The sequence below is a fragment of the Pan paniscus genome, chromosome 2 (assembly GCF_029289425.2).
Source record: "Pan paniscus chromosome 2, NHGRI_mPanPan1-v2.0_pri, whole genome shotgun sequence".
In the NCBI taxonomy this organism is placed as follows: Eukaryota; Metazoa; Chordata; class Mammalia; order Primates; family Hominidae; genus Pan; species Pan paniscus.
In genome coordinates this window covers 181751308-181766414 of record NC_085926.1, presented here as the reverse complement: position 1 = coordinate 181766414, position 15107 = coordinate 181751308, and the positions used below count along the sequence as shown (strand labels likewise).

The window sequence follows — 15107 nt, the reverse complement described above, 5'->3', positions numbered from 1 at the left end:
ACCGGAGGTCAGGAGTTCGAGACCAGTCTGGCAAACATGGTGAAGCCCTGTCTACTAAAAATACAAAAAAGTTAACTGGGTATGGTGGCACGTGCCTGTAATCCCAGTTACTCTGAAGGCTGAGGCAGGAGGATCACTTGAACCTGGGAGGCGGAGGTTGTAGTAAGCAGAGATTGCACCACTGCACTACAGCCTGGGAGACAGAATGAGACTCTGTCTCAAAAAGAAAAAGGAAATGCCTTACCGCTCTCTTTTGTGTTATTTAAAGGTCGTACATATGAATGAACCAATGTTTCTAATTAGTAGGAGATCAATCATTACTGCTATACCAGGCTGAAAGGAGTCTAGCCAGAAATAAAACATGACGTATTGGCCAGGCTTAATGGCTTGCGCCTGTAATCCCAGCACTTTGGAAGGCTGAGGTGGGTGGATCACTTGAGGCCAGGAGTTCAAGACCAGCCTGGGCAACATGGTTAAACCCCCGTCTCTACTAAAAATACAAAAATTAGCCGGGCGTGGTGGTGCACACCATAGTCTCAGCTACTTGGGTGACTGAGGCAGGAGAATCGCTTGAACCCAGGAGGCGAAGATTGCAGTGAGCAGAGATCGCGCCACTGCACTTCAGCCTGGCTGACAGAGTAAGACCCTGTCTCATAACAAAACCTAACAAAAAACAAAAACCATGATGTATGAATTAGCCTCTGGCCTTTCTTCAGGCTTTGTGAAATCCTGGAGCTTTCTCATAGATATCTTATTTTCTGTGCGGTGCCATATCCAGGGCCTCGGGAGTCCAGACTGGGAAGCACTAGGCAAGTGGGGTCCCAGAGAGCAGGAGACAGCCTGGGGTTCTCGGGCCTGGGAGGTCCCACCCTGAGCTGGCAGCTGTCTGTGATCCAGGCAGGATCTGGGGCGGAGAAAACAAAGCCAGGCTCTAATTCACCTGCTTCCTACCTCACTTTCCTAACCCTTTCTCTGTTAGAGCCCCTGTCTGGAGCTTGCAGCCCCTTCTAACACTCATCCTCTCCACCATTCAGCCTCCTGTCTTTGATCCTGTCCAGCCCTCTGCGTGTTATTCCATTGAAAGGCCAACTCCTCCAGGAAGCTTTCCCTCACTTGGGCTTTGGCCTTGGTTGAAATCCCAGTTTTGCTCTCGATAACCCAGTCCTTGTGTGCTTCGGTCTCCTCATATGACAAATGGAGGCTTCCTTTAGGATTGTCGGGAGTGACAATGCCCAGCACAGGGCCTGGCGGGTGATGAATGCTCTGTTTATGTTGGCAGGGCTCTCCTTCCCCTAGACAGCATCCAAAGGCACTCGCACCTTTGTTTTTAGCTCTAAAATGATGATGCTGCAGGGAGCCCTTCCCCTGTGGATAGGCTTCCCTTTCAGCTTCCATATCCTCATGACGATATGACAATAGCTGCCATGTGTTGATTGCCAACCGTGTGCTAGGAAGTGCACTGGGCACCTAACATAGACGAAGCCATTTAAATACCAAAGTGACAAGGTAGATACAATTATCTGAATTAATTAATTAATTTTTGAGATGGAGTCTCACTCTGTCACCCAGGCTGGAGTTCAGTGATCTTGGCTCACTGCAACCCCCGCCTCCCGGGTTCAAGCAGTTCTCCTGCCTCAGCCTCCCAGGTAGCTGGGATTATAGGCACGCACCACCATGCCTGGTTAATTTTTGTATTTTTAGTAGAGACAGGGTTTCACCATGTTGACCAGGCTGGTTTCAAACTCCTGACCTCAGGTGATCTGCCCATCTTGGCCTCCCAAAGTGCTGGGATCACAGGTGTGAGCCACCGGGCCAGCCTGAATTTATAGGAATAAAAGTCAGGAGCTAGCCGGTGAATTAGTTAGAAAGTATCAGAATATCAATAAGCCTCAGTTCCCTCATCTGCAAAGTGGAGATAATAATGCTAACTGATTTGATTGATATTAACATTAAATATAATAATGCGGCCAGGCGCAGTGGCTCACGCCTGTAATCCCAGCACTTTGGGAGGCTGAGGCGGGCTGATTGCCTGAGGTTAGGAGTTCGAGACCAGCCTGGCTAACATGGTGAAGCCCTGTCTCTACTAAAAATACAAAAATTAGCTGGGTGTGGTGGCGCACGCCTGTAGTTCCAGCTACTTGAGAGGCTGAGGCAGGAGAATCGCTTGAACCCGGGAGGCGGAGGTTGCAGTGAGCTGAGATCACGCCACAACACTCTAGCCTGGGTGACAGAACAAGACTCTGTCTCAAAAAAATATATACATATATATACACGTATATATATATATATATACGTGTATATATATGTATATATGTATATATATACGTGTATATATGTATATATGTGTATATATGTATATATATGTATATATACATATGTATATATATATACACACATATATATGTGTATATGTATAATAATGCAGCCAGGTGTGGTGACTCACGCCTATAATCCCAGTACTTTGGGAGGCCAAGGCGGGCGGATCACTTGAGGTCAGGAGTTCGAGACCAGCCTGGCCAAATATGGTGAAACCTTGTCTCTACTAAAAATACAAAAATTAGGCAGACTTAGTGGTGGGCACCTGTAATCCCAGCTACTCGGGAGGCTGAGGCATGAGAATTGCTTGAATCTAGGAGGCGGAGGTTGCAGTGAGCAGAGATGGCACCACTGCACTCTAGCCTGGGCAATATAGTGAGACTATCTCAAAAAAATAAATAAATAAAAATAAATTTAAAAATATAATAATGCATGAAGAATGCCTAGCACAGTCCCTGGTACATGCTAAGTGCCTAATAAATTGCAACTACTAACAATAATCAATAAATATTCCTTCGCCTGGTTCATGGTCAGCACACCTTACCCAGTCCTTCCCTTTGTCAGCTGACTGAGCCCTGGCTGTCCCCTGAGGCTGCTCCTGCAGCCTCTGGGTGCTTGTTTCCTGCGCCAGTTCAGGTTCTGATCAGAAAGGGCACGCTCACTCTCTCAAATGGAGCAATGAGGAGAGTTTCAGAACAGAGAACACAGAAGCCAATGCATGTGGCTCAAGAAGGGAGGGACTGGGAAGAATAAGTGCTCTAAACTCATTTTTCCCTTATGCTCCAATCTCTTGTTTGTGGCTGTAATTGGCTGAGCCCAGCTAGGAGCCAGAGAGCAAGAGAGCCCATTGATGTAGTCCATAAAGGTCAGCCTCCTGGCCGGGCGCGGTGGCTCATACCTGTAATCCCAGCACTTTGGGAGGCCGAGGCGAGTGGATCACCTGAGGTCAGGAGTTCAAGACCAGCCTGACCAATATGGTGAAACCCTGTCTCTACTAAAAATACAAAAATTAGGCCAGGCACAGTGGCTCACGCCTATAATCCCAACACTTTGGGAGGCCGAGGCAGGCGGATCACAAAGTAAAGAGATCGAGACCATCCTGGCTAACATGGTGAAACCCCATCTCTACTAAAAATACAGAAATTAGCTAGGTGTGGTGGCGTGTGCCTGTAATCCCAGCTACTCAGGAGGCTGAGGCAGGAGAATCGCTTGAACCCGGGAGGCAGAGGTTGCAGTGAGCTGAGATCGTGCCACTGCACTCCAGCCTGGCGACAGAGTGAGACTCTGTCTAAAAAGAAAATAATAAAATACAAAAATTAGCCAGGCGTGGTAGGGGGCACTCATAATCCCAGCTACTCGGGAGGCTGAGGCAGGAGAATCACTTGAACCTGGGAGACGGAGGTTGCAGTGAGCAGAGATCGCACCCCTGTGCTCCAGCCTGGGCGAGAGAGCGTCTCAAAAAAAAAAAGTCAGCCTCCGGTGGCCTGGAGCAGTGTATGAGAGTGAGCTGGAGGGGCAAGCGGAGGATATGCAGCACACCCCAGCCCCAGGCCCCTTAGGTTCCGGAGGTGAGCATCCTCCTCATGCCCTCATAATTCTTCCAGATTACTTGCCCAAAGACCACCTTGACCACATATGTCTCCTCTGCTGAAACTGTCTCTTTTATCTCTAGCACCTCTTCAGCACTATTAATAGCCTTCTAGTCACCCTCTTCTTCACTGAAATGTTAGGATTTCATTCCAAGTCCTGCCATCACCCTGAAGACCTCAAGTTCATGTGAGCAATGCAGTCAACGTCCAGGACCTCTCCGTTTCTGAGCTCCCTCATGTTTAGTGATTTTCAGTTCGTTCCTCTTCAGCCATCAGCCCTGTGGCCACACCCAAGTTCTTTTCAGTCCCTAAGAGAAGCTCTCACCCTCTGAAATGGTAAATTCACAGATCCCTATAGAGAATCATGAAGGGTCTAATATTTCACCCTACTTGAAAACTAACAAGTTAGCCTGGTATAGTTTTATGGGTGCTGGCAGAAAATACAAGACTCCTGGGTCAGAAATGAAGGACAATTTATTACCCACAGCAATAGCATTAGCCAGACTATTAGAATTTTTGTGCTGGTTCCTTGAGTCCCAATTCTCATGGAGCAATGTGAAGAGGGCTGGACTGTACCTGCGGACTCAGTGGGTTGCATTAAGGAGAGGAATTCTGAACTGAGGAAGTAGAATCTTTTATTTATTTATTTTGAGACAGAGTCTTGCTCTGTTGCCCAGGCTGGAGTGCAACGGCATGATCTCAGCTCACTGCAGCCTCTGCCTCCATGGTTCCAGTGATTCTCCTGCCTCAACCTCCTGGGTAGCTGGGATTACAGGCGTGTACCACCTGGCTAATTTTTGTATTTTTAGTAGAGACAGGGTTTCACCATGTTGGCCAGGCCGGTCTCGAACTCCTGACCTCAGGTGATCCACCCACCTAGGACTCCCAAAGTGCTAGAGCCACCGTGCCTGGCTGAATCAGAATCTTTTATTTATTTAATGATTATTATTTTTTTTGAGACAAAGTCTCGCTTTGTCCCCCAGGCTGGAGTGCAGTGGCACAGTCTTGGCTCACTACAACTTCTGCCTCCTGGGTTCAGGTGATTCTCTTGCCTCAGCCTCCTGAGTAGCTGGAACTACAGACGTGTGCCACCAAGCCTGGCTAATTTTTCTATTTTTAGTAGAGATGGGGTTTTACCATGTTGGCCAGGCTGGCGTTGAACTCCTTGCCTCAAGTGATCCACCCACCTCGGCCTCCCAAAATACTGGGATTACAGGCGTGAGCCCCTATGCCCCGCCATGGCATTAGAATCTTTTACAATAGGCAGCACACAAGCCTGCGCTCTCTAGGGTGATATTATCTTTCTTCCAAGGTTATAAGCCAACTGCCCTTTGCTCTTGAGGAAAACATCTCTACCTTTCAAGATTGTTCGCTTGTTTACTATAAAAACTCACTATTAAACAGTAGATTCCCCAGGCTCAGTATTCTTTGGTTGAGATGCAAATCCACTGCATGTTCAGCATCCATTTGGCTCATGGCATTGCCACCATGGGACTTGGAGAACATGCCGTGGTAATATAAAGGGTTTTGTGTCTGACCCAGGAGTCTCCTGTCTTTTGCCAACATCCAATCTTTTAGCTTTCAAATAGGGTAAAACCAAATCCCAGACTTGACACCTCTGATATAACCAAAGTGAATTTATTTTTTAGAAACTGATGTGTATTTTCCATCAACGTTATTTCCATGTTGCTTAAGAGCCTGTGCAAGAACAGCTTAAGACCATTCAGTGGTTGTTTCTACCCATTCAGTGGCCTGAGCAGTGGGAGCTGCAGACCAGTCTTCTGTGGCAGGCTGAGCACTCCAGTCTTCAGTAGGGACCTGATGAATAGGCACAGAGGGCACCTGTACACCATCAGACCAGTCTCCAACCTGACTGAATAGCGGTGAACTCAGGAGCTGGAGCAGTCCATTTGCCCTGAAATTCCTCCTTGGTCACAGTCTTTTCAGCAGCTGCCCGCTCCTCTTTTCCAATCTCTTCAGGATCTCTGTAGAAGTAGAGATCAGGCATGACCTCCCATGGGTGTTTGAGGGAAATGGTGCCACACACGCACAGAACTTCCAGGGCCAGCATCCACCAGCTCGGACCCACTGAGGGAGCTCCCTTGTTGTTGCATGTGATGGCAATGTCCACATAGCGCAGAGGAAAATCTGTGTGACATAGAGCAATAGTAGGTAGGTTAACTAAGATGTCTCTGTGAGAGGCTGGTGGTCAGCCCTGGGATCAGTAACCACTAGAAGCCGTGGCTCCCTGAAGGCTGCCTGGGTCTGGCTAGTGAAGGTTCCAGGAGTGAAGCGGCCAACAATTGGAGTGGCTCCAGTGGCAGCAGCAAACTTCAGCACAGTCCTCTGGCCAGTATTCCTAGAGGACATGACACTGACATCAGCAGGGTTTTTAAAGGCAGTGATGGCACGAGCTGCCAGCAGAAACTTCTTGCTTCTCCCAGGTCCTCTTCAGATGTAGGATGTAGACGCCATCACTTTTCTTCTTACAGATGTGCTACTCCATTTGGAAGTCAAGGTTGGTACCACCTAAGTGGGTTCCTGCTGCAAGGAACTTAAGGACATCCTCCTCCTTCATTTGCAGGACATCAAGGGCTCTAGACATTGTGAAAGTTTCCCTATAAGTTACAGTGAGAATTGTAGGGACCAGCCCCACAGGGTCGGTGGGTCTCTCCCCACATGCAGAGACGAGAGAGCATAGAAATAAAGACACAAGACAAAGAGATAAAAGAAAAGACAGCTGGGCCCGGGGGACCACTACCACCAAGACACGGAGACCGGTAGTGGCCCCAAATGCCAGGCTGCACTGATATTTATTGGATACAAGACAAAGGGGCAGGATAAGGAGAGTGAGCCATCTCCAATGATAGGTAAGGCCACGTGGGTCACGTGTCCACTGGACGGGGGCCCTTCCCTGCCTGGCAGCCGAGGCAGAGAGAGAGAGGAGACAAAGAGAGAAACAACTTACACCATTATGAGAGACTTTTAGTACTTTCACTAATTTGCTACTGCTATCTAGAAGGCAGAGCCAGGTGTACAGGATGGAACACGAAGGCAGACTAGGAGCGTGACCACTGAAGCACAGCATCACAGGGAGACGGTTAGGCCTCCGGATAACTGCGGGAAAGCCTGACTAATGTCAGGCCCTCCACAAGAGGTGGAGGAGTAGAGTCTTCTCTAAACTCCCCCGGGGACTACTAAGTAGCAGGTGTTTTTCCTTGACACGCTACCGCTAGACCACAGTCCGCTTGGCAAGGGGCATCTTCCCAGACGCTGGCATTACCGCTAGACCAAGGAGCCCTCTGGTGGCCCTGTCTGGGCATAACAGAAGGCTCACACTCTTGTCTTTTGGTCACTCCTCACTATGTCCCCTCAGCTCCTGCCTCTGTATGGCCCGGTTTTTCCTAGGTTATGATTATAGAGCGAGGATTATTATAATATTGGAATAAAGAGTAATTGCTACAAACTGATGATTAATGATATTCATATATAATCATGTCTATGATCTAGATCTAGTATAACTCTTGTTGTTTTATATATTTTATTATACTGGAACAGCTCGTGCCCTTGGTCTCTTGCCTCGGCACGTGGATGGCTTGCCGCCCACAGAGAATCTAGAACAATGCCGTATGGGCCCCTCTCTGGGTTGTGTGGAAAAGGCGTGAATTTATTTTAGTTTTTCAAACAAGTCGTGCGCTGGGAGACATCACAAATGCTATTCTTTCTGAGGAACACTTCAATCCTCTTCTCTTGGTGACCTCTATCAGTTTCTCTGGGAAGCCTTCTCCCTGAGCCTCCTATGCCCCTTCCTTCAATTGGGCTATATCCCTCCCTCTCTAGACTCCTACAGAGCCTTCTCCCCCAATACAATAGAATCTTTGTGAGGTCAGATATAGCGTCTTCTCAATTGTATCCCCAGGTTTAACACATCACCTGACACACTGTAGGTGCTTAATAAGAGCTTATGGAATGAATGAAGTGCTATTGCAGAGATAAGCATAAAGTGGTATGTGAGTACAAAGGAAGGGAATCTAAATTGGAGTGGAGGTCTGGGAAAGGCCTCCTGGAAGAGGTGACACTTGAGGCTGACCTGAAGGACAAGTCGGTTAGGTGTTTCCAGTGGTGAGAACGGTAGCATGAATGCTCAGCAGTGGGAACGTGGATGGTGCCTTTGAGTAATGGCCAATGACTGTATGGCTGCAGCTAGGGTCGGGGGGAATGGAATGGCAGGGAATCAAGCTAACTGACAGGTAGTTGAGGGATGGATTATGAAAAAGTGAAAGCCTGCTTTTCATTTCAGGCTTGGATTTTGTGTTTATTTACTTATTTATTTATGAGAAAGGGTCTCACTCTGTTGCCCAGGCTGGCACGATATCGGCTCACTGCAACCTCCCGAGTTCAAGTGATTCTCCCACCTCAGCCTCTCGAGTAGCTGGGATTACAGGTTTGCGCCACCACACCCAGCTAATTTTTGTATTTGTATTTGTAATTTTTTTGAGACGGATCTCGCTCTGTCACCTAGGCTGGAGTGCAGTGGTGCAATCTCGGCTCACTGCAACCTCCGCCTCCCAGGTTCAAGCAATTCTCCTGCCTCAGCCAACTGAGTAGCTGGGATTACAGGCCCCTGCCACCATGCCTGGCTAATTTTTGTATTTTTAGTAGAGACGGGGTTTCACCATGTTGGCCGGGCTGGTATCGAACTCCTGACCTCAGGTGATCCGCCGGCCTCGGCCTCCCAAAGTGCTGGGACTAAAGGGGTGAGCCACCCCGCCCGATAGGCTTGGACTTTGTTAAAGGCATACAGAATAACACGAAGTGGTGAGATGCAGAAAAAAGTAGTAATTTAAGAAAACTTGGCTTGCCACGTTGGTTCCTCTAGGGACCAGCCCTGCAACTCCGGGCAAGTCCTATCCCCTCTGACCAGAGGCAAAGTGAAACAGTGATGACATCTACCTCTAGCAGTGCTGTGACGATTAAATGCGATCTTAGGCAAAGCGCCTGGTATGTGCCGTTACTCGAAAAAATGTCAGTTGTCCCTCTTCGCTCTGGCCCCATCCTCCTCATCTGCAAATGCGGGGAGGCCGGGCCACTCTCGCAGGTCGCTCCCGGAGCCAGCTGAGCAGTGGGAGGGGAAGCGGTGGGACAGAAGGGCGCCAGCCAGTCTTCCGGGCACCGTGGCTGGTTCGGCTGCCGCTCAGCCGCGTGGGGGCGCTCTAGACTGCTCCTCGTGCTCTATGGTGTTGCCTTCGCCCCGGAAGTAGTTGCGCAGCTGGGGTTGGTAAGGTCGGGCCATGGTGGGGCAGAGGTTGGGAAGATGGCGTGGCGAGGCTGGGCGCAGAGAGGCTGGGGCTGCGGCCAGGCGTGGGGTGCGTCGGTGGGCGGCCGCAGCTGCGAGGAGCTCACTGCGGTCCTAACCCCGCCGCAGCTCCTCGGACGCAGGTAATAGCCGCCGCGCTCTGGTCTTCTCGCCTCTTGGTCCCTGAGCTCTGGCCGTGTATCCTCAGGGGCGGAGGCCGTCTGGGCCTCTTGTGCTGGCCCTAGCTCACCCCCTTCACCTTACCTGCCCCTTCTCTCTCCTCTCTCGCCTCCGTCCAGTCCTCGCTTCTCGCTCCCCTTGCCCAGCCCAGCCCCCCGCGAGCCTGCGCTTTCTCCTTTCCCATTGGGAAGGACGTGACTGGAAGGGGAACTAAGCTGAAGGTTCATTGCGTGCCACACTTCATAATCGCGAGTGGAAACTGTTGAGCCAGTTTCTGAAGTGAAGCAGTTAGTACAGCTGGCAGAATGGCGGTTTTTATTCTTTTTCCATCTAATTATAAAGGTTGTGTTCCATTACAACCAGTCGCCTTCTTTAGCTTGTGATCTAAGGGAGGACGGGGTCTGATGGAAGGTATCACTTTGTATCTGGCGAAGTCGTAGGAGAGGCTTATTGTTGAATTGAGACAGTGGAAGATTTCGTTTCCGGTTGATTTGGAAAGAAAACTGCCGAACCTTCCGAGTAGAAGTGTGAAGCGTGTGGTTGATCAGTATTGCTGATTTTTGCATCACAGTAATTCATTTCTAATTTGAGAGAGAAGAGAGAAATTCCTCACCTGTTTAAGAATCTGATGTGCATTTGGCTTTGAAAATTTTCCTCCTCTTTTGTTCAAAACTTCATTCTTTCCAATTTCTGACTTGGTTAGATGGGTGCCTCGAATCCACCTGATTGCTGATAAGAAACATTGTTTATCAACACGTGGGATAGTCAGTGGTAAATAATCGAGGCTGTAATGTGGCGGAGCCATTGCCTAATCTCAAGGATCACCTGAAGAGTTTGTATGGATTTTATGTCCCAGGCCTCACCCCAGTCCTCCCAAATCACAATCAGGAGAGGGGTGGGTGGAGTGGAAGAACCTGTATGTCCGACAAGCATTCCAGGTGAATTTTATCAGGGACTTGTGAAAACTTTACATACATTGTATCTTCATACACTAACATAGATCTGTCAGGCACTAATCTTAAACTCCTGGGGAAGTGGAAGAGGACAGATGGAGGTGGTAATCCCATTTGAGATTGCATGGTTTAAGGGGGGAAGAAAAGATTAATACTGGCCGGGCGTGGTGGCTCACACGCCTGTAATCCTAGCACTTTGGGAGGCTGAGGCAGGTGGATCACCTGAAGTCAGGAGTTCAAGACCAGCCTGGCCAACATTGCAAAACCCCGTCTCTACTAAAAATACAAGAAATTAGCGGGGACATGGTGGCGGGCGCCTGTAATCCCAGCTACTCGGGAGGCTGAAGCAGGAGAATGGCTTGAACCTGGGAGGCGGAGGTTGCAGTGAGCCGAGATCGTGCCATTGCACTCCAGCTTGAGCAACAGAGTGAGACTCCATGTAAAATAAATAAATACTGTACGTGTATTAGGAAGCAACAGGAAGTGTGTTAAACATTTAAGATTTATGTACACATCACCGTATTGGTTTTAGGAAGGGGAAGCAAAAGAAAACTAATGAGCCTCTAGTAAAAATTGAGTATAATGACCATTTGAAACAGTGAACCAGAAACACATGAAATGTTGAAGATTAGTATTTAATGTCTGAAAAGCTTGCCATTTGTATAGAAAGTTTGAAAATGACATTTTCGTGGTTGCATAAAAAATATACATGAGAATGTAGGCCTGAAATAGAGCATTTGCCTCTGGAAATAAGTTCTTAAAGTTAATAGTACCAGTTTACCTTATATATAACCTTTATTAGCTGTATGTTGGCTTCTTATGGCTTTGAAATTAGCGTGCAGAAGAATGACCCAATCCTTGTCATTTGATGTATTAATAATAGGCCTGAAGTGGGACCAGGAATTTGCATTTTACAAGCACTCTAGGTGGTGATACTAGGGTCTGAAGACTACTGCAGGCCCAAGGCGGCCCACCAGCCAAGAATGGTTTACATTTTTAAAGGATTGTAAAACAAAAATAGTAATATGTGACAGATTTCAGTAGTCCACAAAGACCGAAATATCTTCTATCTGGCCTTTTACACAAAAGGGAAAAAAAATCTTATTTGGGCTCCTCGTAAACTTTACTGTTACCAAGGTTTGAGGCTTGAAAGTGGAAACCTGTTTAATTTGCCAGTTGTATGAAACTATCCAAGGGAAGAAAATAGTTGAATTGTAACACTTAACATTTTATATTTTTAAAAAACTTGCCGTTTGTATGGAAAGTTTATATTGAGATGATAGTCTCTTTCTGTCTCTCTCTCTCTATATATATGTGTGTGTATATATATGTGCATATATATGTATGTGTGTATATATGTGCATATATGTATATATGTGTGTGTATATGTGTGTGTATATTAGTGTGTGTATGTGTGTATATATGTGCATATATGTATATATGTGTGTATATATGTGTGTATATAAGTGTGTGTATATATATGTGTGTGTATATATGTGTGTATATGTGTGTGTGTGTATACATATATATATATATATATATATATTTTTTTTTTTTTTTTTTTAGAGACATTGTCTTGCTCTGTTTCCCAGGCTGGAGTGCAGTGGCACGATCTCAGCTCACTGCAACTTCCGCCTCCCGGGTTCAAGCGATTCTCCTGCCTCAGCCTCCCGTGTAGCTGGGATTACAGGCATGCACCACCATGATGCCTAGCTAAGTTTTGTGTTTTTTGTAGAGACGGGGTTTTGCTGTGTTGGCCAGGCTGGTCTCGAACTCCTGGTCTCAAGTGATCTGCCTGCCTCTGCCTCCCAGTGTTGGGATTACAGGCTTGAGTCACCATGCCTAGCCTCAAAATATCTTTAAGTAAGATACTTGACATATTAGTCAATCGTATATATTATATTTTGTTTTAACTGACCATCTATTAACTGACCATCTATTAACTCAAGATGGGGTCAAGAAAATAATTTTGTTATGCCAGAGTTTATGTAGAATCCATCCTCCCGCCCAGTATCTTTTGTATTTTTTAGAGGCGAGTTGTTCTGTCACCTAGGTTGAAGTGCAGTGGCACTATCATAGCTCACTGCAGCCTCAAACTCCTGGGTTCAAGGGATCCCCCCCGTCAGCCTGCCTGGTAGCAAGGACTACAGGTACACACTACCATGCCTCGGGCTCTATTTTGTTTTAAGTGGAATGAATCTAATCAATTGTGTGTGCTTAGACACATTTTGTCTCCATTTGAACATTAGGCCATTTCTACTTAATTTGTTCATACAAATCTTGAGTAACATAACCATTAACACTGACCTGTATATTTAAGTTGTATTGTCTTTACCGTTGCACTCTTAAAAACAATGCACAGGCTGGGCATAGTGGCTCACGCCTGTAATCCCAGCACTTTGGGAGGCCGAGGCGGGTGGATCACCTGAGGTCAGGAGTTCTAGACCAGCCTGGCCAACATGGTGAAAACCCGTCTCTACTAAAAATACAAAAATTAGCCAGGCACGGTGGCAGGGGCCTGTAATCCCAGCTACTCGGGGGGCCGAGGCAGGAGAATCCCTTGAACCCAGGAAGCAGAGGTTGCAGTGAGCCGAGATTGCGTCACTGTACTCCAGCCTGGGGGACAAGAGCAAGACTTCATCTGAAAAAAGAAAAAAAAATGCACAAAGGCTGTGCGGTGGCACAGGCCTGCAGTCCCAGCACTTTGGGAGGCTGAGGCAGGAAGATCACTTGAGTCTAGGAGTTTGAGACCAGCCTGGGCAATATAGGGAGACTCCTGTCTCTACAAAAAGTAAAAAAAAATTAGTGGGTATGGTGGTGCTTGCCTCTGGTCCCAGCCACGTGGGAGGCTAAGGGAGGAGGATTGCTTGAGGCCGGAAGGTGAAGGTTGCTGTGAGCTATGAGGGCGCCACTGTCCTCCAGCCTGAGTGAGAGAGTGCAACCCTGTCTCAAAAAAAGACCCAAAAAATAAAAAACCAAAACATTTATGAGACTGTGTTGTCACTATTAGGTGAACACATATATTGGTGTAACTTTTTCTACTTAAAAGTTATAGGATTGTATTAAAAAAAAAAAAATCTGAGCTGGCCAGGCACAGTGGCTCATGCCTGTAATCCCAGCACTTTGGGAGGCTGAGGTGGGCGGATCACCTGAGGTCAGGAGTTCGAGACCACCCTGGCCAACGTGGTGAAACCCCCTCTCTACTAAAAACACAAAAATTAGCCAGGTGTGGTGGTAGGCGCCTGTAATCTCAGCTACTTGGGAGGCTGAGGAAGGAGAATCGCCTGAACCCGGGAAGCGGAGGTTCCAGTGAGCCGAGATCACGGCATTACACTCCAACCTGGGCAACAGGAGCAAAACTGTGTCTTAAAAACGGAAAAAAAAAACTGAACTATAACTGTGGCTGGTGGCAACTTAAGTATTCATGACATCCTCCCACTTTGAGCACATTTGATTGCTTCCCCAAATCACTAGTTCCTGGCAGAAGGACCAAAGCAGCAGAGTCAAGGCAGGCCTGCTGTCGTGAGTTGTCATATGCCTCAAGGGACCCTCTTTCCCATCCCCATCCATTTTATTGCGGCGCTTCACTTTGTTTTCCAACTTATTCAGGTAAGTAATTTATTTCCCTGTCTTATATACCCATCTGATTGGGAAGAGGTGAATAACCTAAACCTGTGAATAAGATAGCAAACATTTGCAATTAGGGACATTTATCATGCTTTTCCTTGTTTCACACTTTAAGAAATTTAAGGCTGGGTGCAGTGGCTCACTCCTGTAATCCTTTGGGAGCACTTTGGGAGGCCGAGGCAGGCGGATCACCTGAGGTCAGGAGTTCGAGACCAGCCTGGCCAATATGGCGAAACCCTGTCTCTACTAAAAATACAAAAAAAAAAAAAAAAAAAAAGTCGGTCCTGGTGGCAGGCATCTGTAATCCCAGCTACTTGGGAGGCTGAGGCAGGAGAATCACTTGAACTCGAGAGGCGAAGGTTGCAGTGAGTTGAGATGGTGCCACTGCACTCCAGCCTGGGTGACAGAGCGAGGACCTCCCCCCTGCCCACCAAAAAAAAAAAGGAAATTTAAAATGAAAGCTCACTAAAAAGAGAAAATGTACCTTATATAATATGTAATAAACATACTACATCTAAAAGCATCCTTATTCCAATAGAAAACCAAACTCTAACTGACCTAAACAATTAGGGGAATTTATTGGTTTATGAAGTTCAAAAGTGTAGAGGTAGGACTGGCTTCTAGCGAGACAAGTCCAGTGTCTCAAATTGTCACCAGACACCATTTTCGCCATGGCTTGTCTCTGTTTCCTAAATGTTGGCTTTATTCTCTCAGCATGCTATCTCCTTGTGGTTATAAGATGGCTGCCAGCAGCTCTTGGGGCTATATATTTTTAGGTGCAAATCTAGCAGAAAAAAAAGTTGTCTTCTCCGTTATCACAAACAAAATCTTGAAATTGAATTTCACTGGACCAGATTGGCCTAACTTGGGACAGGTGCCCATCCTTGAATCCCTTGATGTTGCCAAGGAATGGGATGTGAAATTTGGCTTAAGCCAATCGTGGGCTTGGTGTGTCTCATCAAATGAAATGGCTGGAAATTCTAGAGTATGGTTTGGAAAAGGAGAAGAGGGCATGGATGCTGGGAGTAAGTCCTAGTGAAACATTTGTATTGGAATTCTTTATTTGGTTACCTAGATAGGATTAATCTGTGGGACAACAAACCATTCTAATTTAAGTACAAGTATTATTGGAAGAGTGAGGAATCA

The 15107-nt window shown here is 47.1% G+C and overlaps 1 protein-coding gene and 1 pseudogene across 4 annotated transcripts in view; one reads left to right on the top strand and one right to left on the bottom strand.

The window, feature by feature from the left end:
* Positions 1–5602: 5602 nt before the first annotated feature.
* On the bottom strand, positions 5603–6528 carry LOC106634632 (small ribosomal subunit protein uS2-like; annotated as a pseudogene).
* Positions 6529–9149: 2621 nt separating this feature from the next.
* Positions 9150–15107, top strand: part of PARL (presenilin associated rhomboid like) — a 59614-nt gene continuing 53656 nt past the window's right edge. For 2 of the 4 annotated variants that reach the window (XM_034957796.3, XM_034957797.2), the window contains exon 1: positions 9150–9344. In XM_034957796.3, the coding sequence (XP_034813687.1) occupies positions 9220–9344 (125 nt within the window). In that variant the 5' untranslated portion in view covers positions 9150–9219. The remainder of the gene's footprint in view (positions 9345–15107) is intronic. The other 2 variants (XM_034957798.3, XM_034957799.3) reach the window with 1 other exon arrangement.